A 27473-nucleotide genomic window follows, 5' to 3' on the forward strand; every position below is an offset into this window, starting at 1 on the left:
AAACAAAATGTTAGTCTTTGTATCTCATTTAAGGTAACACGTTTTGTTAGTTCACTTGTACAGTCGTATGATGTAACTTTTTTCTTCGGAGAGAGGCAGATTTATTTGTAGAGAAAACATAGTGTTAGAAACGTGATAGAACACCACAAATTTTTGTACCACAACTGTCATCTTCAATTTAAATGTTGGGACAGTTGCAATTAAATCACAGTCCTGAGTCCACTGAGTATTGGACCTATAATTGAGCTAGGCTGGGCCCAGAGAAAATGGGTTACTCTGAAGCCCAAAATATCAAGTCATATTTCCAATTTCCTAGTGAAGCTCAATCCCAATCCCAATCCTCCCCAGCCTGGTTAATCTGAAACTGAGAATCTGTTTGATATTTTATTTATTTTTTAAGCATTTTGTATAACTAGTACCACATGACATGTTGAAACTTAATTTACTTGAACTTAATAGGGGTTGAAAGAAAAGAATCTTTCGATTTGTTCTTATTTATGAAATTATACATTGTAAAATTAATCAATAGGTACATAGACAATCACCCTTTACCAGAATTAAAAATAAAACATAAAATAATGAGTGATTCGAAACAGGGGAATTTCAAAAATATTAAATCCTCTAAAGCAGTGTGATGCCTTCCATTCTTGGATGAGTATATTTTAAGTGATGCGGCGACACAAGGTGATTCCATCACCAACAGGAAGCTGACAGATTTCAATTCTGGAATCAGCAGCCAAGGCCTTGTTGAGTTCCAATACGAAATCCCTATAATACCTAACGTATTTTCTGAGCGGTGCATCAGGTGCTGCCACTACGGATCCGTTCCATAGGGTGTTGTCATAGCCAATTAATCCACCAATCTTAACCAAGTCGATTAATCTCTTGTGATAGTTCAAGTAATTGTCCTTGTCAGCGTCCACAAATATGAAATCGTATGATCCATGATATTTGCCCTGTTAATCATCAACATTAGCAGCAATCATACACAAGTTATCAGTTCATTCATGAGATTTTATCTACTTACGCCTTCAATCATTTGGTCAAGAACAGGAAGTGCAGGGCCTTCTCTGAATTCAATTTTGTGAGCTAGACCAGCTTTTTCAATCACTGGAAGACCAATCTCATAGTTATCGCGGTTGATATCCATGGCTAGAATCTGAATCATCAATTTGTAGCAAATTAGTACTCTACTATTTATAATTAATGAAGTTCAATTATCATTTGTTAATTACCTTGCCATCATCAGGAAGAGCCATGGCAGTAGCAAGAAGAGAGTAACCAGTAAAAACGCCAATTTCCATGGTATTCTTGGCATTGATGAGTTTGAGAAGCATATTCAAGAACTGCCCTTCATCCGCGGAGGTGGTCATAAGATTCCTGTTTTTTCCACCAAAGGAAGATATCAGCTACAATATTTTAAGTATCCAATTGGATGAACTAAAGTGAAAAAATGAGTTATTACCAAGGGTGTTTTGCAGTAATCTCTCTTAGCTCTTTCATGGCTTCAGGCTCTCTCGGGTACACGCTTGTTTCAAGAATGTACTGTTCAAACACAAATCAAACAATTCATTAGGATCAACATGTTAGTAATTAATTTCTTGTATGTGACCTTTAATTTACCTGATAAAGGGCATCACTTTGCAAGAGACTCTTGTGTCCAACTTCTTGGTGTCTGCTATTTTCTCCATTGCTTGTCATTGATAACTGCTTATGGATATATTTAAAGTATCTTGTTGTTTCTGAAATAGATAAAAAGTGTTTAAAGTAAGCAACCTGCTTTTGTAGAGATGAAAATGGCTTAATTTATAGTAGAAGAAAACAAGAGAGACATGAGGGGTTTGGTTGGCTGAAAATGATTGGAAGTTGGTGAAGTCTCCTACTCTCCTTCCTCCTTTTACAATTTGTCCAAATGACCAACTCCTTTTTTTGACTACCTAACAATACCCACCGCCAGCCTCTCACTTTACTAATTTTAAATTAAGCTACTTTCCTTGACAAATTCAGAATGAAACGTATTCTCTATTTGAAGAGAGTCATGTCAATTGGAAATTAACATTTAACGCATTGCATATGCTTTCTTAAGAAAGCTCTAGGATTAATAGTTCTGTAACACAATGATAAATAATATTACAAGTATTTGGTTGAGCAATGAGATAAAACTGGTAATTTTATGTAGTTGTTGTCTTACAAATAATGGGCATGAATTATTTTAATATGAGAGTCCAGCATAATAGAATCATCTTAGCTGACAAGGATCCAGAAAAGGAGGATTCTGATTCTTAAGTTTGTTGGTGTTTGTTCAAGTGAAGAATATTTTCTAAGAAGACATTGTTAAAGGTATAATAATTATTTATTTTGAGGATGAGAAATTCAAGACCATATGTTGTATTCTTTTAATTTCTCAAAACTCAAATGGTATTACTAATTGTTTTTTACAACAAATTTCTGGGAGTTATCTTATTCTGGCGTTAGTCAAACTTGACTCATCAAAAAAGTTCAACAATATAATCCTAAATGCACAAATAGAAAAATGTTACCGCTACGTTTTATTTTATACAACGGCCATAAGTAAATTTAAAAAGAAAGACTTTTGATACACACCAATAGTATATTTATAATTTATGGTTTTAAATATACCATGGCAATTATATAGCTATAAGAGCATGACATTGAGAGTAAAATGAAAAGTTCATAATTGAAGTTGTAAATTTTTTGAAAAAAAAAATGTATCACGGAAAACTAATTAATTAAAGAGAATAGACTTTGATATTACTATCACAATCACATTGCCAAGTGTAATTTGCTTGTATGTATGGTGTGTTTTTCCGACGCGAGTCTGTCTAGTGTGATTGAAATGAAGCAACATAAACTCGTCCAATCAAGGCAAACACCCAGAATCTCAGTACACAATGTAATCTTTACTAGAAAACAGAAGTGGAAAAAAGAGAAGACAAAATAAGGAATGATTCAAAACAGGGAAATTCAAAAAAATAATAAATCCTCCATTGCCATGAGCTAGTCCAGTAGTGGCATGCCTTCTGTTCCGTTCATAGATAATAGTAGTGTTTATTTAACTGATGCGGCGACAAAGGGTAATGCCATCGCCGACGGGAAGCTGGCAAATTTCGATTCTGGGATCAGCAGCCAAGGCCTTGTTGAGTTCCAATATGAAATCCCTATAATACCTAACATATTTCCTTAGCGGTGCATCAGGTGGTGCCACCACTGATCCATTCCACAGGGTGTTGTCATAGCCAATTAATCCACCAACCTTCACCAACTCTATTAATCTTTTGTGATAGTTCAAGTAATTGTCCTTGTCAGCATCCACAAATATGAAGTCATATGATCCATGGTATTTGCCCTGTTAATCATCAACATTAGCAGCAATCATACACAAGTTATCAGTTTATTCATGAGATTTTATCTACTTACATCTTCAATCATTTGGTCAAGAACAGGAAGTGCAGGGCCTTCTCTGAATTCAATTTTGTGAGCTAGACCAGCTTTTTCAATTACTGGAAGACCAATTTCATAGTTATCGCGGTTGATATCCATGGCTAGAATCTGAATCATCAATTTTAGCAAATTAGTACTCTACTATTTATAATTAATGAAGACTTCAGAGGCGGATCTAAGATTTGAAGGTCCTAGGTGCCACATCGTTCAAGTTAGATAAATTGGTAGGTTGTTTTAATTTTGGGTTACAATTCGGGTTATTATCCTTTTCGATTTTTATAAACAAATCGATCAAACATGCATGTTAGTAATATTTTCTTTTAGATATTCTGTGATTAGAGATAATTAAACAATTTAGTTTTTTTTTTAGGAATTAAAGGCCTTATTCACTTAGACTTTGAGGAAAAAAGAATTTTTTTCACATTAAAATTTGAGTTTATATAAGTAAAATTTACATAAATGACTATAGTTTTAGGGTTATTAGATTGAAATAGCGATAAGTATCATATTTAAAAAAAATAGCTACAGTTTGAGTTAAAAAATAGCTAAATTCCATAAACATTTCATTTTTTTTTAATATAAAAACACATTCAAAATTAATTCCCACTAAATGAGGTCAGTTAATGTAACTGACAAGGCTATTTTTCAGCCCTTAAACCCATTAATTTGGCACTTTAAAAAATGTAACTGATCTATACCTTATAGGATTCTGATCAGTTTAAAATAGAAAATATGTTCCTTCTTACTTTTTCATTTCACGCCAAAAGCAAAAATACAATTCCATGGCTACTATCATATTTTTGATTCGGCATTCCGGAAAATGGAGCGAAGAGAATTGCTATGTAGAATATAGCATTGACGGGATAGTGTTGAAGGAATATGCTTCGTATTCTGATTTAGTTGATTTGATTTCGGTACAATTGAACGTCGATCTTACAAAAAAGTGTATGAAAATCAAATACACTGTCGAAGGTAACGACACGCCTATGAAAATACGTAACGACATTGTAACACCCCGTATCCGAAAATAAAGATTTCAGATTTCTGGTGTTACAGGTGGCACTCACGGACACCATCCACGAACCGTAGATGGACTCACGGTCCGTCCTGCAGGTCCATGGTTCGTGACAGAAAACTTCCTCAGAACTCAGTCAGAAAATTTGGCTAAGTCCCGACTCACGGACAGACCCACGGTCCGTAGATCAGACCACGGTCCGTGGTCTGTGTCCGTGGATCGAGACTTCCCTTACCAGCCTCTGACACATACTACGGTCGACCAGCACTGACCGTCAATCGATCCACGGTCCGTAGGTCTGACCGTAGATGAGGATCAACAGCCAGTTAGCTGAAAATTCTGATGGGTCAACTTCAGATGGTCATAACTTTTAGCAAAAAATGAATTAGGTGCCCCATGACCTATGGTTAGATAGATAATTGAATTATCTTTCCAACGCCACCGAGTTTGCTAAATTCTGACCTCCGAGTAAAAAGTTATGCTCGTTTTAGTGAAGGCATGTCGAGTAGGCTTGACTTACGGACGCAATCTACGGACCATAGATTGACCTACGGCCCGTAGGTCCATTCCGTAGATCACTCCGACAGCAGTTAATTCAGGGGTCCTTTGTCTTTTCCTATTTCGTTTAACCCCTAAGATACGTCGTTTAGACCCTAAATCATGAGGTTTTAATTAGTTTAAGCCTAGAAACATAACTAGAACTTACCTAAGTCAAATTCATTAATCAAAACTTAGAAAATTAGAAGCAAGAAGGGAGAAAAAGGTCAAGAACCCTAGTTTAAGAACGCAGCGAGGTTTCTTCAGTTCCAGCCCCGAAATCGAAAGATTTCTCCGTGGAATTCGTCACCAGGTATGTGGGATTTCACTAGTGGGTTCCTTTCGCCCATTAGGTCCCTAGAATTCAATCAGATTCTTGATTCCATGATTATGAACAGACCTAGGATTTCTAGAATTTCAACAGATCATCATGAATTAGTTATTTAGATGTTCCAAATCAGATTATCATGTTATTGCTCAGTTTATCGCATGAATTCAGAACCCTAGCTATGTATTTCTTTAGTTCTTGAATTACACATACTAGGTCAGATATTTCAGTATTCAGTTTTACATGCCTCAGTTTATGAATGCATCATTATCAGATTAATTGTTGCATTCTCAGTTTGCATGTTCAGTTTCGAGCTATCCAGTATTTACAGAAACTCAGTCATAATGTGTTAACCACTTAATTCATTGGGAGTAGCATAATACCGAGTTGGACTAGGGTTTCAGCGTACCCATATAGTCCTAGAACTACGAGCCACGTAGGTGTAAGTCCCCTCTGTGGGCAACATCAGTTTAGTGATCACGCCAGCATGCCTCTATACCTCTGGCAGGGTATATTGGGTCCTCTCGATGGGGCGTATATATCGGACTCCACATTTAGCTCATGTGGTTTTATGTCGGTTATTAGTAGCTCCCACAGTTCAGTCAGACTCTATTGCATTGACCACATTTACAATTCAGTCAGTATTCAGTCTCAGCATGTTATAAATTTGGTCATTCCATCAGTTAGCTCAGTATCCAGTATATTCAGTATATATATCATGTTCAGATTATTTCATTGCTTTATTGCTTTGTTCAGTTATATGTTATTTCAGCTTTACTCTATCCTGCATGCTCAGTACCTTTCAAGTACTGACGCATACGTGCGCTACATCTTCTCGTGATGTAGGTTCAGGTTCTCAGTATCCAGATCACGCTTAGATCGATTCCCGATCTTCAGTTCAGCAGAATCAGTTGGTGAGTCCTCATTCTTCGGGAACAATAGTCATGAGTTCTTTTCAGTATTTTAGTTTTTAGTTTCAGTTTTGCTAGATCTAGTTGGGGCATGTCCCAACATTTCTAGTCAGTTTAGAGGCTTATTTCAGACATAGTTAGATTCAGCTTAGTGTTTTGAGTTTGATATTTCTTTTGTATTAAACTCTCAGATTTCATATATTCAGTTACAGTATATGGGTATTCCCCATCTTTTCAGATTTATTTATGATTTAGCTTCCGCATCAGTTTATTTTCTTTAGTATACTCATGATCATGTCAGCAGGGTTAGCTTGGGATCACTTGTGGTCCTAGGTCCCGTGTCCGCGTCTTGGGGGTAGCTCGGGGCGTGACAGACATGGGTGTGCGCGTATATGTTCAGTTGAAAAAGATCAACACTCAATTTGGAGTATATCCCTTATGTATAAGTAATTTCGATATTGATATAGTATATTCTGATTCTGGAGAAACTTCTATTGAAGGCGATGTGTTGCAACTTGAATACAATCATGAATTAATTGGTACAAATGATACATTACCAATTGTCCCAACGTTTGGCGATCATCCAGTAGATGCATTTGATGGTGGAAATGATTTAATAATTACGAACAGATCGCAAAAAGAGATAATGATGGATTAGATATACATGGATAAGTCGACATTGAAGGATGTGATGGAAAAGTATTTAATCGAAAAAAGGTTTAAATTCTTGGTGGAGAGGTCAAACTCTATAAGGTAAATTGTTGTTAAATTTGTTTCATTTTAAGTGTATTGAGTTATGTTTGCAGATACAAAGTAGAACTAACAAAACAATATAAATTGAATTCGCAGCTATACTCTTGTATGTCAATCTAAAGAATGCACATGGCTGATGAAAGCGTCAAGTATTAATGTAACGACTCGGAAAAATGATAGGTTAAGCAAGAGCCTATGACTTTGTGTTGACTTTATAATGAGGTTCTATGAAAGATTTTTATGTAATTTCATTTTAATTGTTTATTATGTGGGGTTGATTTTAAATGGTTTTGGGTCTTAAAACATTCCTTTAACTCATTATTTTCCCAAATCAAATCCCAAGTTCTTTCTCTCTCTATATCTCTCTCTAACTCAAGGAAGAAGAAGAAGAAGCAGTGGGAGCTAGGGTTGTGGATGCAAGACGTTTTCTTCATTAAATTTCTTGGGGAATCTTAGTAAAGGTATGGGAGTTCTTTATCTAGGGCAAGCTATCACCCTAGAGCCAATTTCAAATGGTTTTCAACTTTTCCAAAGTTTGTGAAAAAGCCTAATTTCTACTCAAACTCAAGGGTTCTTGCATGAAACGATTTCAAATGATAAGTTATGATATTATTGATGTTTATTTGATGTTTTAAGATGAAAAACTCCATGAATCCTTGTATTCTACAAAACCCTAAAATGTGTTTATGAAGTGGGTCTATTTCTATAAATTCAAAGTTGATGGAATTATGTGTAAAGTGAATGGTATTGATATCTCTTGTGTTGTTTAATGTTTATTCATGATTAATTGTTGATAATGGGTGAATTAAGGGTGGTAAGCCTTATGGGTGAAGTATTGGTGATTGCTTGGATTTTGGTGATTTTGGCTATGGCTTTGAATTATGGTAAGAAAGCTTGAACTCTCTTTATTGAATTGATTGTTGTTGGTAGGTTGAATCCACCTTTGGTGGAAGTGTTATATCTTGTTCTTGTGTGGTATTATTGTGAATTGTAGCCATGAAGGCATTGGGGAAGTTGTTGCTTAATGTTGGAATATTGTATTATTGTGAATTGAGGCCATGAAGGGCATTATATGAGTGTTATTGTATTGTTATATTATTATATATAAATGAGGCTATATGTAAAGTCCTATATGAAGCTATATGTAAAGTTTTATGTGAAGTTATATGTGTGAAAGTATGATGTGAATGAGTTTATGTGATCTTATGATGATCCTATGTAAAGTGGATAGCATTGTGATATAAAGTATGATTTTTCTCATGATGTATATATAAAATGATGTTGGATTATGAAGTATCCTTAGATGATAATGTTGTGACTTGGTTGGTAGACTAAAGTGTCTCTCCTTGTTACTTAAAGTCTTGAATGCATGAATGTGTGAAGTGGGCTAGAACTAAGAAATGGTGCCCTTTCTATAAATGCTAAAAGAGGAATTCTAGGCTAAGACTTGAATCGGCAAAACTAAGAAATGGTGCCCTTTCATAAGTCTAGCTTTCTTAAGTAAATATATAACCTTGAAGGATGGGCCTTAGGGCGAAGTTCCCTTCTTGAGTGAGATGATAGACTTAGAGATGGATGGAGCCAGAATGGCATGATAATCCTTATCTAAGAAAGTCAAATGAGCTATCCTTATGAACTTTGATTGGCCATGACTAAGAAATGGGACCTTTCTTGGGAAGAGGTACTATGAGTTGGTTGAACTAGAAAAGGAACCCTCTCTAAGTACATATGTGATTGAATACTCTATGGGAAACAAGGCTAGCACCGAGTGGATGTGGTTAGGAAGGTGGCCTAGTTGAGTATGAGATTAGGCACAATGAACTTCCTTTGACATCCCGTAAACCATGTGTCTACATGGGTTGCTTACTAGTTCTACCCTTGGCAAGTAGAACAACCTCCACGGAGTAGGATAGACTCCGGATTCCATGCCTAGCTAGTATGGTCTATGTCGGTTATGCTTATTCTCATCATGTAGGATGTGTACTCTAGTTATTGGATAGGTTCTACAACGTGTAGGTAGTAGTATGGGATGTTATCTACACATGGCACGAGTAGGCTTTGAAGATACTAAAGTGAGTTCCCTAAGTCTAACGACTATTAAGTGAAAGTCCCCTTATGTGCTTGAATGTCTCCTAAATGGTTCCTTAAAGAAAGTTGGTCTATTGATGTTATGTTGTAAAGGAGATGCCCTTATCTAAGGTAATCTTGAGGAACACTTAAGTGTGCTTGAAGAGGTTGTATGGGCTGTCATTTCTTGTCTCACTCAAGTGCGTCTTAAGGTTATATTAGGTAGAGGTCCTATGGTAATGAAATGACATGTGTTCCTTTAAAGTTAAGCATGGGTTGTATATGAATATATGTTGAGTATGTATACGGTTGGCTATGGTTTTATATGTGAACATTGACTTGTATTATGTCTCTTATACTTGTGAAGTGAAGGTTTTATCAAAATGATATGAAAGCATACATTTCTTGTAAGTGTCCGTTGTGCATATTTTCCTTGCATGGTCTCCATACTTAGTACTTAATTGTGCTAACCCCTTTCTTTCCCTTTTTGACTAAAGTGTAGTGATTTGGAGATGGTGACATGTCATGACTACTTGATAGGTTTCTAAGTGTTGAAGATGAAGACTTGGTGAGTCCTTATAGATTCGAGGACAATACCCTACATGTCCCTTTTTTTTTTTTTGTCTTTCTAGTATTTGCTTAAGTTTTGTATGGGCTTTATCCCAATGTTGTATTCAAAGTATTAGATGGTTTGAGACATAAGTGTATAAAGTCTAGAAGTCTTCCGCTTACTATTTTAATGAAATGTCTTCCTTGTAAAGAAAGTTTTTAATTCATTATGGTTTTTAGTTTTATGCGATGAATGAATGCTAAGAGGCTTATATTAGACCTCCGAGAGGTCGAGTACGCCGGTTACGACTAAGGAGTGCTCTCGGGTCGTGACAATTAACAAGTCGAAGATGTTCAGAATTAGAGCTTTTAACTCTGAACATACATGTCCTTTAAAGGATGGGGTGCATTCAGATTGTCGTGCAACATAACTGAATATATTCATATTCCATTAACTTTATGTGTTGTTGCAGGTATATAGTAGAGAGAATAAAATTGTAGTTTCAACCTAGTCATCTTACTTAGCAAGAATGTCGGTGAAGATCAAAAGAACCTTTAAATTGAAAGAACTCTAGTAATAATATTCATCATTTTTAAAACTTATATTTTTTAAAAACTACTATTTAAATACATTAATATTTATCAATAATTAGTGAAAGTTAAAAAAAATTAAGAATTAACTACGGTGAAAAGGAGTCAATTTGAATTAATAAAGTATAGTAAATAAATAAGAATGAATGGAAGAAGAAAAAAACTAAACCCCTTCCCACATTAATAAAAAAAAAGACAAAAAAGAAAAGAAAAAAGCTTCACTGCGTGCACAAAAAAATAACTAGCAGTGAGATTCGAACTCACATTGCACGTCTAGCATATCATGTCCTTCGCCACTTGAACCATTCATCACTTTGTTCAGTGGGTGGCGAAGTTAATATATATTAATTTCTAATATGTATATACATATATATACAAAGATTTTTCCGAAATCACTGGGTGCAGTGGCACCCCCACCTGTACCCTTAGATCCGCCCCTGAATGAAGTTCAATTATGATTTGTTAGTAAAAGTTAATTACCTTGCCATCATCTGGAAGAGCCATGGCAGTTGCCAGCAAAGAGTAACCAGTAAAAACACCAATCTCCATGGTATTTTTGGCATTGATGAGTTTGAGAAGCATATTCAAAAATTGTCCTTCATCGGCGGAGGTGGTCATAATATTCCTGTTTTTATTCACCAATGCAATATTTGAGTATCCAATTGGATGAAGTAAAGTGAGAAAATGAGTTATTACCAAGGGTGTTTTGCAGTAATCTCTCTTAGCTCTTTCATTGCTTCAGGCTCTCTTGGGTACACGCTTGTCTCAAGAATGTACTAGAGAAACACAAATACAAAAAAGTTGATTTAAATCAACATGTTCATAACACTAGCTTGCTTTTGCACAAGTGAATTTCTTGTGTCACAATATGGATGAACAAAACAAAAAGTGCATGTAGTTTTTGGTTTTACCTGATAAAGAGCATCACTTTGCAAGAGACTCTTGTGTCCAACTTCTTGGTGTCTTCCATTTTCTCCACTGTTTGCCATTGCTGCTTGGTATTGAAGTAAATATTTTAGCTATATTTGTTTCTCAAGTAGATTAGTCTTAAGTAAGCAATCCGCTTTTAGATCAGAGATGCATATATATGGCTTAATTTATAGTGGAAACCAAAGAAACATGTGAAAAGAATGGAGGAGACAGAGGCTAGCTGGCTGAAAATGACATTTCAAACTTGGTGAATACGTATTTGGTTGTTTCTAAGAAGCCAAACGACCAACTCAGTTTTTGACTTCATATCCATTATTACCTAACAGCCAACCTCTTATTTTCCCAATTTTACATTAGCCTTCTTTTGTTGACGTATTCATAATCAACACTATTTTTTATTTGAAGAAACTTATGTCCATCAAGTGGATAAATTATGCATTGCAGATATTTTCTAAAAAAAGCTCTGGACTAAGTAACTCTTTTTGATTTGTTAACAAAATGATAAGTTGGTTGCTGACTTAGGGTGTGTTTGATATTTGGTTGGCTTAAATGTTTTGGAAAATATTTTCTAAATCAATTCATTTTTCTCAAATTTAAGGAAAATGATTTTCCTTCAAAAATTGAGGAAAACATTTTTCAAAATTCTGCTTCATCCTTTAATATTTTTTTCTTACCCTATCACGTACCCTAAACCCGACTCTCCCAATTAAAATATATTTTTTTCTCTACCCCAAACCAACCCCCCTCCCCCAAACAAAAAAATAAAAAATTTAAAATTATTTTAGAAAAATATTTCAAAATTAAAAAAGTTCATTTTTACACCCAGGCCACCCTCATCAAAAAAAAAATTATTGGAAAATGTTTCAAATTAAAAAAAGTTTAATTTTTTACGTCACCCCCACCCCGCCCGGGATACCCCTGTCAATTTTATTTTTTTTAAGAAAAAATGTTTTTGCACCCCCCCCCCCTCGGGTCAAAAGAAATTTTGTTATATTTTCATGAGTCTGATCTCAGGGTCGGATTTTGGAACAATCATAGGAGTGTTGTCCTAATTCGGGTGACAAGGTCGAGACCTAGATCAATTATCGGGGTTGATTTTCGGATCAATTTTTTTTTCCTAAAAAGTATTTTCTAGTCTCAATCCAAAAATAAAAGATATTTTCTGAAAAATATTTGGATAAATTACTTATATACACAACTTTACTTACCTTATTCTCCATTTTTCCCTACCTTTTTGAAATATTTCATAAATCCCTTATTTCTCTCAATTCTTAAAACTTTCAAATACATAAGATCCATCAGCCAAAATTCACGTTTACTACTCCCATTTTCACTCCTCTTTTCTCTCCCTAAATTCACTTCACATTTTTAGCAGTTACAATTTTCAAATTAATTTGATTTTCAAAAGGATTCTCTCTCTCTCTCAAGTCAATCAATTTCAAACATGTGAATAGGTAGGGTTTTGTCTTCTCCATTGTTGTCTTCTTTCATTTTTTTTCAAATATTTTTCCTAATACATATGGGTCAGGCCCCTTCATTTAGTATTGGGGTTACTCAATTAAATTCTTCTAATACTAATATAAGATCTTGGGGTTCATCTCGTCCTTTTCCTAAATGTCAGTGTTGTAGACTTGCTATGACAATATATTGACAAGGTTTTTATTGTGCATCCAATGGACTACCACAAATGCAGCAACAATCTGATACATTATCGATATGTTGAGAAGGAGAAGGAGAAGTAGATCAGATTGCTGGGTTTTTTTTTATTTTTTCTTATTCACCTTTTTATATATATATATGGATTCAGATTTTTAATGTATCTAGTTATTTTTACTTTCTTAAATTAATGTATAATGCTTTTTTTTCAACATTATGATACATTACAATTTCATCATCTTAATATATCGTGTTCAAATTGTATAAAATCTACCATGTATCAATTGTTGTTATGTATCTGTAGTGTTTAATTTTTGTTCAGACTTATTTAAATTAGAAGATTATGTGCATGTACACATTACTCAATAAATACACTTGATACATAAATCCTATTATTCTATAGATAAAGCATCGTGTATCAAATTAATTGATAAGATGTAATTTAGGTCTTACACTATGAGATTTATGTAAATTATACTAATTTTATTCATTATTTGAGGAGTTGTTGTAATTTTCTGAAATTATTGATACAAAAATAATGTTCAATAGTAGCAAGCATTTTTGTATCATATGTGGAGTTGTTGTAATTATGTGAAGTTATTGATACAAAAATAATGTTCATTGTTGTATCATTCAAAACCTGCACTATTAGAGTGTGTTTCAGATACACAAAAATTACTAAAATGTATCAAATACACACATAAGATACATTGCAAGTTACTAATTTAACTGTAATCCATTATTTGTATCATGTTTAAGTGTTGGACAATTTTTGTATCATGTTCAACTAGTGGGCATTTAGTATCAAATATCAATATCTGTCAGATTTTATAGATCATCAATTTGTATTGAGCATTAGTTACTCTTTTTTATCATTATGTATCAACTAAACATTAAGATACTTTAGAGTTACAATTATGTATCATATAATTAACTTGACATGTTTCTCATGATGATTTACTTTTTGTAGCTACTTTTGCCGAGTTCCTTAGTAACGAAATCAACATCCCATCAAATGGTTTCCGAGTTGATTATCTTCACACAAGATATGAACCATTATTATGGAGATACGGTACTGAAAAGGCTAAGTCACGCTATTTTAGCGATAAAGATGATCCTCCAAAGCTCAAGGGTCGCTTTACTCCACCCCTACAAGATGATTTGGTTAATGTCGAATAGTGATTACGTATCAATGAATAGACACCATTTGGTGTTTTTTTTTTTTTTTTTGTTTAAGACAATCTTACTTAAGTTTTAGAGTGTTACTCTAAAAATTGTTTCATATAATGTCTGAATTTGAATATATTTGTTCTTAATTATATCATGTAAATTCTTATATTTTGTGTTTTAATTATAGTGATCTTGATACACAACACTGATACTTAAAACATTCACATTATATAATTGGATGTCATAAAAATAAGTATCAGATTCATAACTCTTTTGATTCAAATGTCATTATAAAGAACTCATTAGTTATGACATAATGTATATGATACAATAGATATGAGTCACAACAATGTATTTATAGTAAAAACGTATGTCTCATATACACATAAACTCTTTATTAAAATGTTATATATTCAAATTTGATTTTTTAAAACACAACATGTCACAAATTATTTATCAGATACACCATTGACACATAAAGATGAAAAGATCAATGTATCATCCACATTTTTCTAGATTACTACAAGTACTTTATACATCTTAATTGATACATTATTAATATTGTCTACTAGATACACAATATTAACCTAATACATTTTATACAAATCAGTCATATACATACATTCGTTATATAAATGTATCTGATACAACTCAATTGTTAATCTGTTTGTTACATGTATCATATACAATCAGATACAAAATAATGATCACACCATAACTCACGAAATTACTATACACACTCTTCGTTTACTACTAATGTATCATGACTTACATATCCATATCAAGAGTTTTAGTATTTTTTTTCTGAACCTTCGACACACATAATTTCTCCAGATGTAAAGACAACGTAATGTATCAGATTTCCAAGTGAGATATCCAACCTCATGTTTCTTTACGTCGACGTACAATCTTACTCCCATATCATTCCTAATAATCAATGGAGAAGAATTACCTTATACCATGTATCGAATCTCAAATTTTTTTCTTAATGTATCAATATTCAATTTTGTCACAATGGCTGAAATTAAGTTGATGAATGAAATATTTTCACCAACGACGATTTCTTCATTTTTGTATCACTCATAACTAACCTCGTTTTTCCCAGATTCCTGAATGCCTCAGCAAAATCAAAATATTCATTATGTATTTTATGAAATTATCGGCTACTGAATGAACTACTACTACAACAATCATCATCTAATACTTGTAATCTTGTTTTCACAGTGTCGAGTGACATTGTCACTAATGCAGACACTCTATTAGCCATAGCTGCACTCAACCCTTGAACTGCAAATATTGCCTTCCCATCTGGCCTATAACCGCCCTCGTCATCTTTCTTGAAGAAAAACGAAAACTAATCTAGATATTAATTCATTTTTGTTATTAAAATTAGCTAAACGAAGAACAGGGAGAAGAGATTTGAATTTTCAATTTTCAATTATTTTGGATCTGGTATCCTTTGTCAGTGGATAATTGATAATAATGTGAAACTGAAAAGCGTCAATCATGGGATTTGAATTTGATTTTCAAATTTCTCCCCTTATTACGCTTAATAGATGGTAGTTGATGTATCAACAATAATGTATCTTCCCAATTAGTTATGTATCCGGATGGCCTTAAAAACATGGGATTTATGTAATTAGAAAAAGAGTAGGGATAGGAGGTAATTTCACTCTTACACTATGGGATTTATGTATATTATACAAAATATTTTTCGTTCACCAACCAAGCATTAAAAAAAAAATTCTACTCACCGACCAATTAAGTCCAAACATGAGAAAATAAATTAAAAATTCATTTATTTTGAAAGAAAACATTTTCCTTCATACCAAAACACACCCTGAAAGCTGAAAATTTTAGGTGAATAGTTGTCTTGCAAATAATGGGCGAGAGGGCATGGAATCGTTTAAGTACTATTGTCTTAAAGTTTGTTGGCGCTTGTGGTTGAGCATGAACATTTTCTAAGAATTTGTTTATTTTGAGGATGAGAATTCCAACTTCTATTTAGTATTTTCTAAAATTTCTCCGAACTCAAAATAGTATAAATTTTAGAAAACAAATTTCTACTAGTAATCTTATTCTCACCCAATGTACTCTTTTGATAAACACTTCTGAAAAATAAAAGAGCATGACATAAAATTAACTAAAGAGTGTAGTCTTAGAAAAAATAATCAGCTTTCGAGAATCAATATAGGTTGTGATGGAATGGTTGAGATTCCTCCGTCGCTAATAAGTGGTCTCAAATTTGAACCCTGGAAAAAAAAGAATCTTTTGAGAGCCTACCCTCACGAATCCGAATTTATGGTAATTTTCTTTTACTATCTAACGAAGTACTTGGAAAAGATCAGTTGAAATAACTATTACATTGTGAAATGTAATTTGGTGTATATGTATGGTGTATTTTTTTCTCCAGAAATTTTCAAGAATATGATCCTTTGAGGACTGAGCATAAGTAATGTCGTGCTTCTTCAAAGCTATTCTCACCAATCATATATTTTGAACAAGTTATGCCTTGCCCCGGCATGACTTTGAGCGACTTATGTCCACTCAAACTACTTTTTTTTAATGGGAAAATTGTATGAAATAACAAACTATTAATTCAAATCAAATGTTATAGCCATAGTTTGTTTTATTTGCAATTCGCAGCAAACATCCATGTTTTTTGCCATTTGGCGGGACCCCATTTGGAAGGTATATTTGTATATGTGAATTCCCTTTATACAAATATGTGTTGTATAAAATTTAATTATATATATATATAGCATTTGTTTGTATATAATTTGTTGTTTGTATATGTGTCATAGTTATACATAACAAGACCTGTCTATATAATCTCTTTATGTATATAAGTAGTAATTTTGTTTATATACATACTATGTTTTAGTTTATTTATACAGATTAAATTTGTTGTTTGTATATTTTCCATAGTTATACATAACAAGACATGTTTGTATAATATTTTTATGTATATATGTAGTAATTTTGTTTATATACAACTACTATGTTTTGGTTTGTATACAGATCAATATACAGATCAAGACATGACAAGTTTTTATGTATAAGTATACCGAAATATACAAATACAGATTTTTATGTATATGTATACCGAAATATACAGAATCATAGTCATAGGCGCAATTATACAAACTATAGTTATAGCATACAAATATGATTTTTATGTTTGCTAAACCTAAAATTTACTTGAATGGGGATAAAAATTACAACTAGTAAATAACAGTCTAAAAGCTGAAATGATCCTATTTGTAAAAATCTCCCTTGAGATCTAATTTGGTTGATTTTAGTGCATTGGCCCAAATATAGAATAATAGCCCCCCTTTTACACCCCGTGTGATGTAACAAGTTATAAACTTGCCCCCATTGACCTATTGACATTTTGGACATTAGATCTCTGAACATGAATTTCTTTTTTAATTTATAAAAATATACATTGTGAAATAAGCAGTAGGTAACATAGATAATGCAACCTTTGCCAATAGACAGAACAAAAAAGGGAAAAACTAAAAACAGAGAATTTAAAAAATGATAAAAATTCCCCGTTGTCATGAACCATGTGGCATGCCTTACATTGTTGAATAATTTAACTGATACGACGGCAAAGGGTAATGCCATCACCAACGGGAAGCTGGCAGATTTCAATTCTGGGATCAGCAGCTAAGGCCTTGTTGAGTTCCAATACGAAATCTCTATAATACCTAACGTATTTTCTGAGTGGTGCATCAGGTGGTGCAACTACTGATCCGTTCCATAGGGTGTTGTCATAGCCAATTACTCCACCAACCTTAACCAAGTCGATTAATCTCTTGTGATAGTTCAAATAGTTGTCTTTGTCAGCGTCCACAAATATGAAGTCATATGATCCATGGTATTTCCCCTGTTATAAAAAAGAATATTCAAAAGAAAGATCAACATTAAACATTGTACACAATATGTTCATGGGATCTTAGGTACTTACGTCTTCAATCATTTGGTCAAGAACAGGAAGTGCAGGGCCTTCTCTAAATTCAATTTTGTGTGCTAGACCAGCCTTTTCAATCACTGGAAGACCAATCTCATAGTTATCGCGGTTGATATCCATGGCTAGAATCTGAATCATCAATTTTAGCAAACAATTTATAATCCTGTTATTTAGGTTAGTCAAAAATACAGAAACAACAATTAGTAAAAGTTAATTACCTTGCCATCATCTGGAAGAGCCATGGCAGTTGCCAGCAGAGAATAACCAGTAAAAACGCCAATTTCCATGGTGTTTTTGGCATTGATGAGTTTGAGAAGCATATTCAAGAATTGTCCTTCATCAGCAGAGGTGGTCATAAGGTTCCTGTTTTTTCCACCTAAGGAAGATATCAGCTACAATATTTAAGTATCGAATTGGTTGAACTAAAGTGAAAAAATGAGTAGGAGAAAGTTACCAAGGGTGTTTTGCAGTAATCTCTCTTAGCTCTTTCATGGCTTCAGGCTCTCTCGGGTACACGCTTGTTTCAAGAATGTACTGTTTAAACACAAATCAAACAATTTATTAAGACCAACACGACGTTCATAAAATAATTTCTTGTATGACAACATGAGGGTTTAATTTTCTTACCTGATATAGGGCATCGCTTTGCAAGAGACTCTTGTGTCCAACTTCTTGGTGTCTACCATTTTCTCCATTGCTTGCCATTGCTGCTTGGTATTGAAGTGGATATGTTAATGCTAGCTATCTTTTGTTTCTGATGTAGATTAGTCTTAGGTAAGCAACCTGCTTTTGTAGAGACGAAAATGGCTTAATTTATAGTAGTAGAAAACAAGAGAGATGTATTGTGTAAAAAGTGGAGGGGTTGTTTGGGTGACAATGATTGGAAGTTGGTGAATATTTGGCTCTTTCTTCTACAGTTTCTTGGAGAATATAACCAAACGACCAACTCCTTTTTTGACTTAAAATTCATTACCTTACAATACTCACCACCAACCTCTCACTTTCCTAATTCCAGATTGGGCTTCTTTGTTTGACAATTTAAGTTGAAAAGTATTCTCTATTTAAGATCGATCCATGTCAAGTGGACAACGCATTGCTTATATTTTCTAAAGAAAACTCTAGGATTACTACTAACTCTAAATGATAATCATTAAAAGTAGTTGGTTGCTTACTTAAAACTACTTAATAAATAATGAGGATGAATATTTGGTAAAAAAACATTTGTTAAAGAAATGATTATTTTTATTGAGTATAGGTAACATACACCGTGGTCATATAAGGATGGAAGACTTGTACTTCTACGGATAAATAAGTTTTTGGATGAAAGCAGAGTGAGACAATGAAATTGTGTAGCAAGTAGGATATCTTATTTTGGATGATCTGATGGTGACTATATATAGAACTTAAACTTATATTTATTATTTTTACCCCTCCCTAAGAGCTACAACCTTTTTCTACTTCTTTAGAGCCTCGAACCTACCATTAGAGGTGAAGAGTGTCTATCATTTCAGCAATTCCCTTTTATCAAAGTTGGGAAATTTCAACTTATATGTAGTATTTATTTTGTAATATTATTTTAGACAATGAATTTCTATGAGTCATCTTAATCCGCAATATTGGTCAATTTGATTTTCATAGTGATACAAATTAATGAATATAATTGAGATAAGGAGTGTAAATCAAATGGATTAAAATTGGACAGGTTTGGCCATAAAAATATTTATTTTTTCTTGAAAATAGAGTGACATGAAAATTTTCAAATTCAACTTAAAGTTGCATTTCAATTACAAAACAGTTCATGACTTGTTTTCCAGCTAACATTTCATTTTTAAAGTTGTATTTAAGTATATTCAAGCATGAACATTATTCTATATATTTATTTACAAAAAGTTAATTAAATAAAGCTTCATCTTCAATTTCAACTCCATAAATTTCAAATAAAAGTGAAAAATATTTGATATTTATGCCAAACTCCTACTTAGAATCATGAAGGCTGTGCGCAAATGACAAAAAGTTGCCCAATTTTATTTATATAGCGGTCTTTGATTATGCCTGAAAACTTTTTTATTTAACAAAAAAAAACAACTTTTGACACGCATCAAAATTTAAAAGTATAACTAATAATTTTCTCTTAAATATACCCTGAGATTTCTGTAGCTATAAAACCCTGTAATTGAGGACAAAAAAAGCTTGAAATTAAAGGGTCCAATAAATTAGTAAGAGAGAGAGTAGTTAGATTAATCAGTTTCAGATTATAGTGATTTTCTCACTGTCTAACAATGTAAAACCCAAGTACTTAAAAAAACAAGTAGTTGGAATTCAAAGATGAGTAGAAAATAGCTATGACATTGCCATTTGCCAAATGTAATTCACTGATCTGCTTGTATATGTATGGTGTATTTTTCTTCTCCAACGCGATTCTGTCAAATGCAATTGGGGATAAAGCAACATAAACTCGTCTAATTCATGCAAATTCAGAATTCAATTTTTTTCAAGAATAACATACTTTGAAGGCTTGTGTTTAAATTTTTATCTCTGTTGTAAAGATTTTTGCATATAAGACCAAGCAGCATAATTTTCAAAGTTATGCCCTCGCCCAGAAAAATTACTCTAATTGCCTGATCATATTTGTGAAAATCTCCATTGTGGATTTTGTTGGTTTTAGTGCATTGTTTCAATAACCTAAAGATCGACCCACAATTGCAGCAATAATGCAACAAATGATTTTGTGTAGTTTGGTGCTTGGAAGTTGTTGAAAGATGCTTCTTGCTAATCAATACTAGCAGAAAAAGTTTGTGGATGAATGATCTTTTACTAATTCAAACCTCATCTTTTGGTTCGAAACTGCAAGTTTGGTCATGGGTGTCACCTAACAGATTCCCCACTAGCCCCTTTGACATATGACATTTGTGTACATTTGATCATTCAACTTGAATTTCTTTTTTTATTTATTTATCAAAATACATTGTGAAATAAACATTTGGTAACGTAGACAATGCAATCTTTTGCCAGAATACCGAACTAAAAGGAAAAAAAGGGTAAAAATAAACGAACGAGTAAAACAGGGGATTTCAAAAATGATAAATCCTCCATTGTCATGACTCATGAGCTCCGTAGCATGCCTTTTGTTCTTGATTGCCACCAATAGTACTATATGAATATTTTAACTGATGCGACGGCAAAGAGTGATGCCATCACCAACAGGAAGCTGGCAAATTTCAATTCTGGGATCAGCAGCCAAGGCCTTGTTGAGTTCCAATACGAAATCCCTATAATACCTAACATATTTCCTTAGGGGTGCATCAGGTGGTGCTACTACTGATCCGTTCCATAGGGTGTTGTCATAGCCAATTAATCCACCAACCTTCACCAAGTCGATTAATCTCTTGTGATAGTTCAAGTAATTGTCCTTGTCAGCATCCACAAATATGAAATCATATGATCCATGATATTTGCCCTGTTATAACAAAATTATTCAAAAGAAAGGTTAACATTAACCCTCATAGAGACAAGTTATTTGTTGTTATGTTCATGGAACTTTATGTACTTACGTCTTCAATCATTTGGTCAAGAACAGGAAGTGCAGGGCCTTCTCTGAATTCAATTTTGTGAGCTAGACCAGCTTTTTCAATTACGGGAAGACCAATCTCATAATTATCGCGGTTGATATCCATGGCTAGAATCTGAATCAATTTTAGCAAATTAGTAATGAAGTTCAATCATCATTTGTTAAATTGCGAGCAGTTAGTAAAAGTTAATTACCTTGCCATCATCCGGAAGAGCCATGGCAGTAGCAAGCAGAGAGTAACCAGTAAAAACACCAATTTCCATTGTGTTTTTGGCATTGATGAGTTTGAGAAGCATATTCAAGAATTGCCCTTCATCAGCAGAGGTGGTCATAAGGTTCCTGTTTTTTCCACCAAATGAAAGATTTTATACTTAGTTCCAGCTACAATATTTAAGTATTCAATTGGATGAAGTAAAGTGAGAAAATGAGTTATTACCAAGGGTGTTTTGCAGTAATCTCTCTCAGCTCTTTCATGGCTTCAGGTTCTCTTGGGTACACACTTGTTTCAAGAATATACTGTTCAAACATAAATCAAACAATTTATTAAAATCAACATGTTCATAAAAAGTTTTACACTAGTAAATTGATTCTTGTATGTGGCCTTTAATTTACCTGATAAAGGGCATCACTTTGCAATAAACTCTTGTGTCCAACTTCTTGATGTCTTCCATTTTCTCCATTGCTTGCCATTGCTAATTGCTGCTTATGGATATTTTCTAACTATCCTTTTTTTTTTTTCTGAAATAGATAAGAGTCTTAAGTAAGCAACCTGCTTTTGTAGAGATGAAAATAGCTGAATTTATAGTAGTGGAAAACAAGAAAGTTGTTGGCTGAAAAAGACGGGAAGTTGGTGGAAGTCTCCTCCTGGCTTCTTCCTCTTGTACAACTGTAGGGAGAATACCATCACTTAAACAAACTCCTTTTTTTGACTTTCATTATCCATTACCTACTAATACCCACTACCCACTTCTCACTTTTCCCATATTTTCAAATTTCAGTGTATAATTTATAGGCTTTCTTTGACAAACTTAGGAACAAAAGTATGGAGGAAATCATGTCAAGTGGACAACGCACAGCCTGATTTTTTTCTTAATTAAAAAGCCTTAGGATTAATATGACTGTGAAAAAACAATACAACAACAATGTAGTGTATTTCCACGGGGTTTTGGAAGGATGGTGTATATAGATATTACGCCTTAGTCATGAAATAGATAATTTATTTTCTAAAAAATCTTGACTCAAGTGCAATAAATCAAAATAATTATTAAAAATAATAATAATATTAAAGTGTATGACTACTTAGTGAGGAAAGCACTAGAGAGTAATGAAAAGAAGAAATTAAAAAAACAATATTGTTACTAAAACTAGTATGAGAGAAATTTCACTTTCACTCACAAAATTCAGATTTTTTCAAGTAAAATGCATGTCTAGACACAACTTTTTAAGTTTTAAGATTACACTTCAAAAACTCAAAATTTCAAATTTCAATTTTAAAACCCAGGGCCAACGGGAGCTAAATATTAATGTTTCAAGAGTTCCATTAATTTTGAAGCCTCTCCTTCTTCTTCTTCTTCTTATATTCATGATTTAAGCTCAAATTATAGGATACTGTCATATTGGTTATTTTGTTTAATTCGTTTAAACATTGATTGACTAGTGAAAAGAAAGAGAGAGAAAATGCTTACTTGTATACATACATATTTCTACTATACAAATAGCACATACTGATGTCAACCTCAAACTTCAGAATTTAATAAACTATATTAAAATCTTTGAAAAATGTTGAAAGGAATAATCACAAAAGAAAAGAAAATAAAATTGTGTTAGTAACTTTTGACTAAAATATTTAGGTTACCAATTGAAAATTGACGTAATTTTGTCTAGAGATGCTAGTAATAATTAAGTAGTACAAAAACAGAAAAAGGAAAGGTTCGCCTGCTATGAATATGTGTGGTATATATGACAGAAAAAATAATTCTGACATATTTATTTTAAAAGTATATATTTTATGGTTGAGAAAAATCCAAATATTTTAAAATATAAAGGTTATTTATCGTCGGAAATCATTTCTCTTCACAACTCTCTCATCTTTTAACTTCATATTGTTACTCCAACAAATACTTATATTATTATCCATTTTTAATACTCCCACTAGCTCATATTAAGTGAATTATTTAAAATTCAGAAAATTATCAGAGGTTTTTTTTTTCATGTTTACACTTCATTTATTGATATTCTTTCAAAACGTTCAAATTTACTGACATTATTTTCATTTTAATAGATGAATTTTCGAAAAATATTCTTCAGAGAAACAGTTTTTAAAAAATGACTTACCAAAGATGCTAAAAGTTTGGTGAGTGGACCAAGGCTGCCATTCTTGACCAAGTGAGCAACCGAGTTTTTATAGAACAATTTTTTTATTTATTTAAAAGATATTGTTTAATCATAAAAAATTTAATTCTAATTTGAAATACATGAAAAATCGCTTATAACTTTTTTTTTTAATTTTGAAATTATATTTAAATACTTTCAAGTGCAAATATTATTTCAAATATTGTTTGCAAAAGATAATCAAACACAATTCCTTGAACTACTTCAATTCCATAACTTCCAAATAAAATTTTACTTAAAATATTTGGAATCTAGGACCAAACACCAAATAAATTTAAAAAATATTTGGAATCTAGGACCAAACACCTACTCCATAATCAAGTGGATAGAGTCATCTTTCTTTTCTCCATTTTTTATTTTTTTTTTCTCCTGGTCCTCACATTGAAAATAAAGGAAAAAACAAACAAACTGGAGACAAGGTTAGGATCTGTTGATCTATAAAAAAGACATTTACCAAAAGTTTATTTACTCCCTCCGTTTTGATTTCTTTATTTGATTTTATCTAGACACAAAGTTTAATCAAATAAAAAACTTCAAATCTTATATTAACACGAAAAATATATCAAAATACATTTTTCAATCTCGTGGTTTTAAATATGACTCATAGAAAATTGTAACTGAAGAATGGTACAAAAAGGAGAAGAAATATTCATGTTTAAACGGACTGCAAAAGAAAATAAGGCAAACAAATTGAAGCGGCAGTAATATTTTTTTAAGTTTTCGTAGTTGGTAAGCCCTTTGCCTTTGTTCCCCCTTTTCACAAGGTGGGTTGTTGGTAAGTTGAAAGAGTCCTATAACGTTTTTTTAATGAGTCCAAAATATTATTGGGACACAAAAATGTAGTTTCAATGAATCGAGCTTTTCCAAATGTCTATTCAGTTCAACATTTTATCTCTTTAAAATATCAATGTGGATGATTAAATGTTTCTCATGTCCCATGGGCCATGGCTTTCAAATTTCATATGTGCATAACCTATTTTATTTGCAGTTTATATTAAAAAAAATTATGTCCCTACGGATGTAATGAATTGTCCCAGAGACGTCGATTCATAAACTTGTCAATAAATTTTATTTAAATATTTAAATTATGATTTATTTTGATTAATCATCTAAACACATAGCAAAATGTTTCTATTAGAGTATATATTTGAGTTCGATCTTCGCTGATCATTATCTTTTAGAAAACTTTTGCATGTCTAATATCTCAAACGTCATTAGATACGTTAATTATATAATTAAATAAATTACATCATTTAGTTATACACATTAATTTTAATAAGCTATAAAATCTTACCCTTGTTACAATTGAAGTTGATAAATTGTTAGCTTATTTTGTTTCATTTTCATCGAGTATTTGGTTGGTCTCAGAATTTAATAATGGAAAAAGGCGACATGTTATGTTAATTACAAGAACAACACGTCATCGAGGGAAAAATGAAATCTCAAGAAAAACAATATTTTTTCTAAATAAAAGTATATAGACAATTATATTGGATTGACCAAAACGTGTGCTATAAATTAAAATGAAACTAACGGAATAGTTGAAGAAATTGAAGAATAATTTATTTTTATTTTCTTAAAAATGGGAATCAATTATTTATGGAAAAAACTTACCCCTGTCACCTGAGTGTTTACACCAAATGAATGCAATTTTTATTATTACGTGATTTAATGAAGTAAAATGCATGGTAATTAATTAAGACTAAGTAAAATGAACTGTAAATTTAAACACATGACGTGCATGCATTGAATTGGTGTAAATACCCTATGCGAATAAGTTTTACCTATTAGTTAGGCCTTGAGAACTTCTAACAGAAAAATTGTTGCGTGTTTTTAATATAATAAGGCATGATAAGTTGGAGAAATTCATGCCCTTTTTTCCCTCTTCTAAACATCTTGTGTTTATAGTTTACATGCATTAGTCATGATTATCTTTTCAGTTACGGATCAATCAAAATAAGTCTTATCAGCCATTGTTCTCGTAGAATTCAGAATTCATTTTAACAGTTTCTCAATCACATAGGTAATAATTCAAATATACCGATAAAAATCATTACGAAGAATGACGTTAGTAAACAAGACTATAAGGGGTCGTATGGTAGAAAAATAAATAACGCAGGGATTAGTAATGCAGGGATCAATAGTGATGGGATTAGTAATGTAAGGTATATTTTTTATCAAGTGTTTGGTTCATTGCTTCTCAATTCATCTTGTGTTTGAATTAAAACTCTACAAAAAGCTTCTTTTCAATTATACCCTTAAATTATTATGAGATTTTCTATTTTATGTAATCGAGACAAGGTAGCTAATTTCCGGACAATATTTTTTTTTTATGGCCTTCTAATTAGCTAGGAGATGAACAATTTTTTTGTCATGTTTGCTATTTTCTCACTTGAATTATTAGAGGGTAAATAATTGTCATCTTAATAAATTAATCACTTAAAAAATGTTGATTTTCAATATAGAATAGACAGACCATCTACTTTAAAACCGAAAAGACGGTAAACAATATAAAAATCGAATAAATCATCTATATTTATACAAAAAAAATTGCCAAGTTGTAGTTTTAATATGTATGCAATTTACAAATTGTTCAAAATACAAATAATTAGAAACCACATATAAATCAACAAATAATATATTCAATTAAGATCACAAACGTCATGTGGTGATATATTCGCCTTTTCTATTAGTAAATGTTAAACAACTCACATTTTAAATATTATATTGATATGCATTGCATTTATTTATCGACAAACAACTCTCTAAATAATAAAGTTTGTAAGCTAATTTTTTAAAATAAATTTACTAGTACAAATATGAAATATAAAATCAAGAAAATAAATAAAATGATTTTAGGGATATTGGTATTAAATCCAATGTATTACTAATACCACCAAATGGAAGATATTAATAATACATCCTATAATACCATGTTGGGTGTATAACTAATCCACGAATTAGTTATACTTAGGCCCAAAAATTCTGCCAAACATAATACTAATTAATACCATACATAATACATGGACTATTTCTTCTAATACTTCCTACCAAACGACCCCTAAATGTACCGCCTCCTTTCACTTATAAGTTATATCCCATCTAATTTGTATTCACAATTATAACATAAAACTATTCAAGCTCTTACTTTTCGAGTTACATTGTTGGATAATTACGCCGGAGACAACTAAAATTACAATTTGTCAGATATATTTTATTCTCTTCGGTTTATTGCTTTGCAGCCTATTATTTTTATTGCTGGTTGCTTTGATTATACTCATTATCAACTTACTCAGCATCGTTGTGTGCCTTTATACTTTAAAGTTTAAACACAATTTCAATTGTTTATACTGTAACACACATGCTATTCATATTTCATAAATAGCGGCAACACTCAAGTTATTTCACTTTAAGGAATTTTTAATTGGGTGGGTTGAATTATAATTTGCAATTTAACATTTTTGACCCGAATGAATGTTAAACGAGTTAGACCCATCTATTGCAGTAGATTTGACTTAATCTGTCCCTTTGTCATTTCTATCCATGATATTTTTTATATATATAAGCCA

At 32.3% G+C, this 27473-nt stretch overlaps 3 protein-coding genes across 6 annotated transcripts; all 3 read right to left on the minus strand.

The window, feature by feature from the left end:
- Nucleotides 1–657: 657 nt before the first annotated feature.
- On the minus strand, nt 658–22267 carry LOC125821910 (caffeoyl-CoA O-methyltransferase). Of its 4 annotated transcripts, XM_049501267.1 has the most exons (6): nt 22126–22267; nt 21950–22029; nt 21708–21852; nt 21497–21628; nt 21310–21402; nt 658–863 (listed from the first exon to the last, which is right to left on the minus strand). In XM_049501267.1, the coding sequence occupies exons 1-6, from the start codon at nt 22201–22203 to the stop codon at nt 663–665; spliced, it is 729 nt and encodes a 242-aa protein (XP_049357224.1). In that variant the 5' UTR covers nt 22204–22267; the 3' UTR covers nt 658–662. The 4 variants fall into 4 exon arrangements, with proteins under 4 accessions (XP_049357224.1, XP_049357226.1, XP_049357225.1 ...); XM_049501269.1 differs by lacking the exons at nt 21310–21402; nt 21497–21628; nt 21708–21852; nt 21950–22029; nt 22126–22267 and adding exons at nt 1028–1159; nt 1236–1380; nt 1466–1545; nt 11125–11199 and having other exon boundaries at nt 658–956; XM_049501268.1 differs by lacking the exons at nt 21310–21402; nt 21497–21628; nt 21708–21852; nt 21950–22029; nt 22126–22267 and adding exons at nt 1028–1159; nt 1236–1380; nt 1466–1545; nt 1624–1722 and having other exon boundaries at nt 658–956.
- Nucleotides 2848–11246, minus strand: LOC125821913 (caffeoyl-CoA O-methyltransferase-like). Its single transcript, XM_049501271.1, has 5 exons — nt 11125–11246; nt 10910–10989; nt 10694–10838; nt 3439–3570; nt 2848–3367 (listed from the first exon to the last, which is right to left on the minus strand). The coding sequence occupies exons 1-5, from the start codon at nt 11200–11202 to the stop codon at nt 3074–3076; spliced, it is 729 nt and encodes a 242-aa protein (XP_049357228.1). The 5' UTR covers nt 11203–11246; the 3' UTR covers nt 2848–3073.
- On the minus strand, nt 17381–18738 carry LOC125821911 (caffeoyl-CoA O-methyltransferase-like). The gene is made up of 5 exons (XM_049501270.1): nt 18573–18738; nt 18400–18479; nt 18164–18308; nt 17943–18074; nt 17381–17861 (listed from the first exon to the last, which is right to left on the minus strand). The coding sequence occupies exons 1-5, from the start codon at nt 18648–18650 to the stop codon at nt 17568–17570; spliced, it is 729 nt and encodes a 242-aa protein (XP_049357227.1). The 5' UTR covers nt 18651–18738; the 3' UTR covers nt 17381–17567.
- Nucleotides 22268–27473: the final 5206 nt, after the last annotated feature.

Source organism: Solanum verrucosum, unplaced genomic scaffold, assembly GCF_900185275.1.
Source record: "Solanum verrucosum unplaced genomic scaffold, falcon-dt-bn FXZP01000103.1, whole genome shotgun sequence".
In the NCBI taxonomy this organism is placed as follows: Eukaryota; Viridiplantae; Streptophyta; class Magnoliopsida; order Solanales; family Solanaceae; genus Solanum; species Solanum verrucosum.

Coding starts and splice junctions, on each gene's coding strand:
- LOC125821911 (XM_049501270.1), bottom strand. CDS start 18,650: ATGGCAAGCAATGGAGAAAATGGTAGACACCAAGAAGTTGGACACAAG. Junction 18,309..18,399: donor ATTACTGCAAAACACCCTTG/GTAACTTTCTCC, acceptor TGGAAAAAACAG/GAACCTTATGACCACCTCTG. Junction 18,075..18,163: donor CTCTTCCAGATGATGGCAAG/GTAATTAACTTT, acceptor TTGATGATTCAG/ATTCTAGCCATGGATATCAA.
- LOC125821913 (XM_049501271.1), bottom strand. CDS start 11,202: ATGGCAAACAGTGGAGAAAATGGAAGACACCAAGAAGTTGGACACAAG. Junction 3,571..10,693: donor CTCTTCCAGATGATGGCAAG/GTAATTAACTTT, acceptor TTGATGATTCAG/ATTCTAGCCATGGATATCAA. Junction 3,368..3,438: donor TTGACCAAATGATTGAAGAT/GTAAGTAGATAA, acceptor GATGATTAACAG/GGCAAATACCATGGATCATA.
- LOC125821910 (XM_049501267.1), bottom strand. CDS start 22,203: ATGGCAAGCAATGGAGAAAATGGAAGACATCAAGAAGTTGGACACAAG. Junction 21,853..21,949: donor ATTACTGCAAAACACCCTTG/GTAATAACTCAT, acceptor TGGAAAAAACAG/GAACCTTATGACCACCTCTG. Junction 21,629..21,707: donor CTCTTCCGGATGATGGCAAG/GTAATTAACTTT, acceptor AAATTGATTCAG/ATTCTAGCCATGGATATCAA.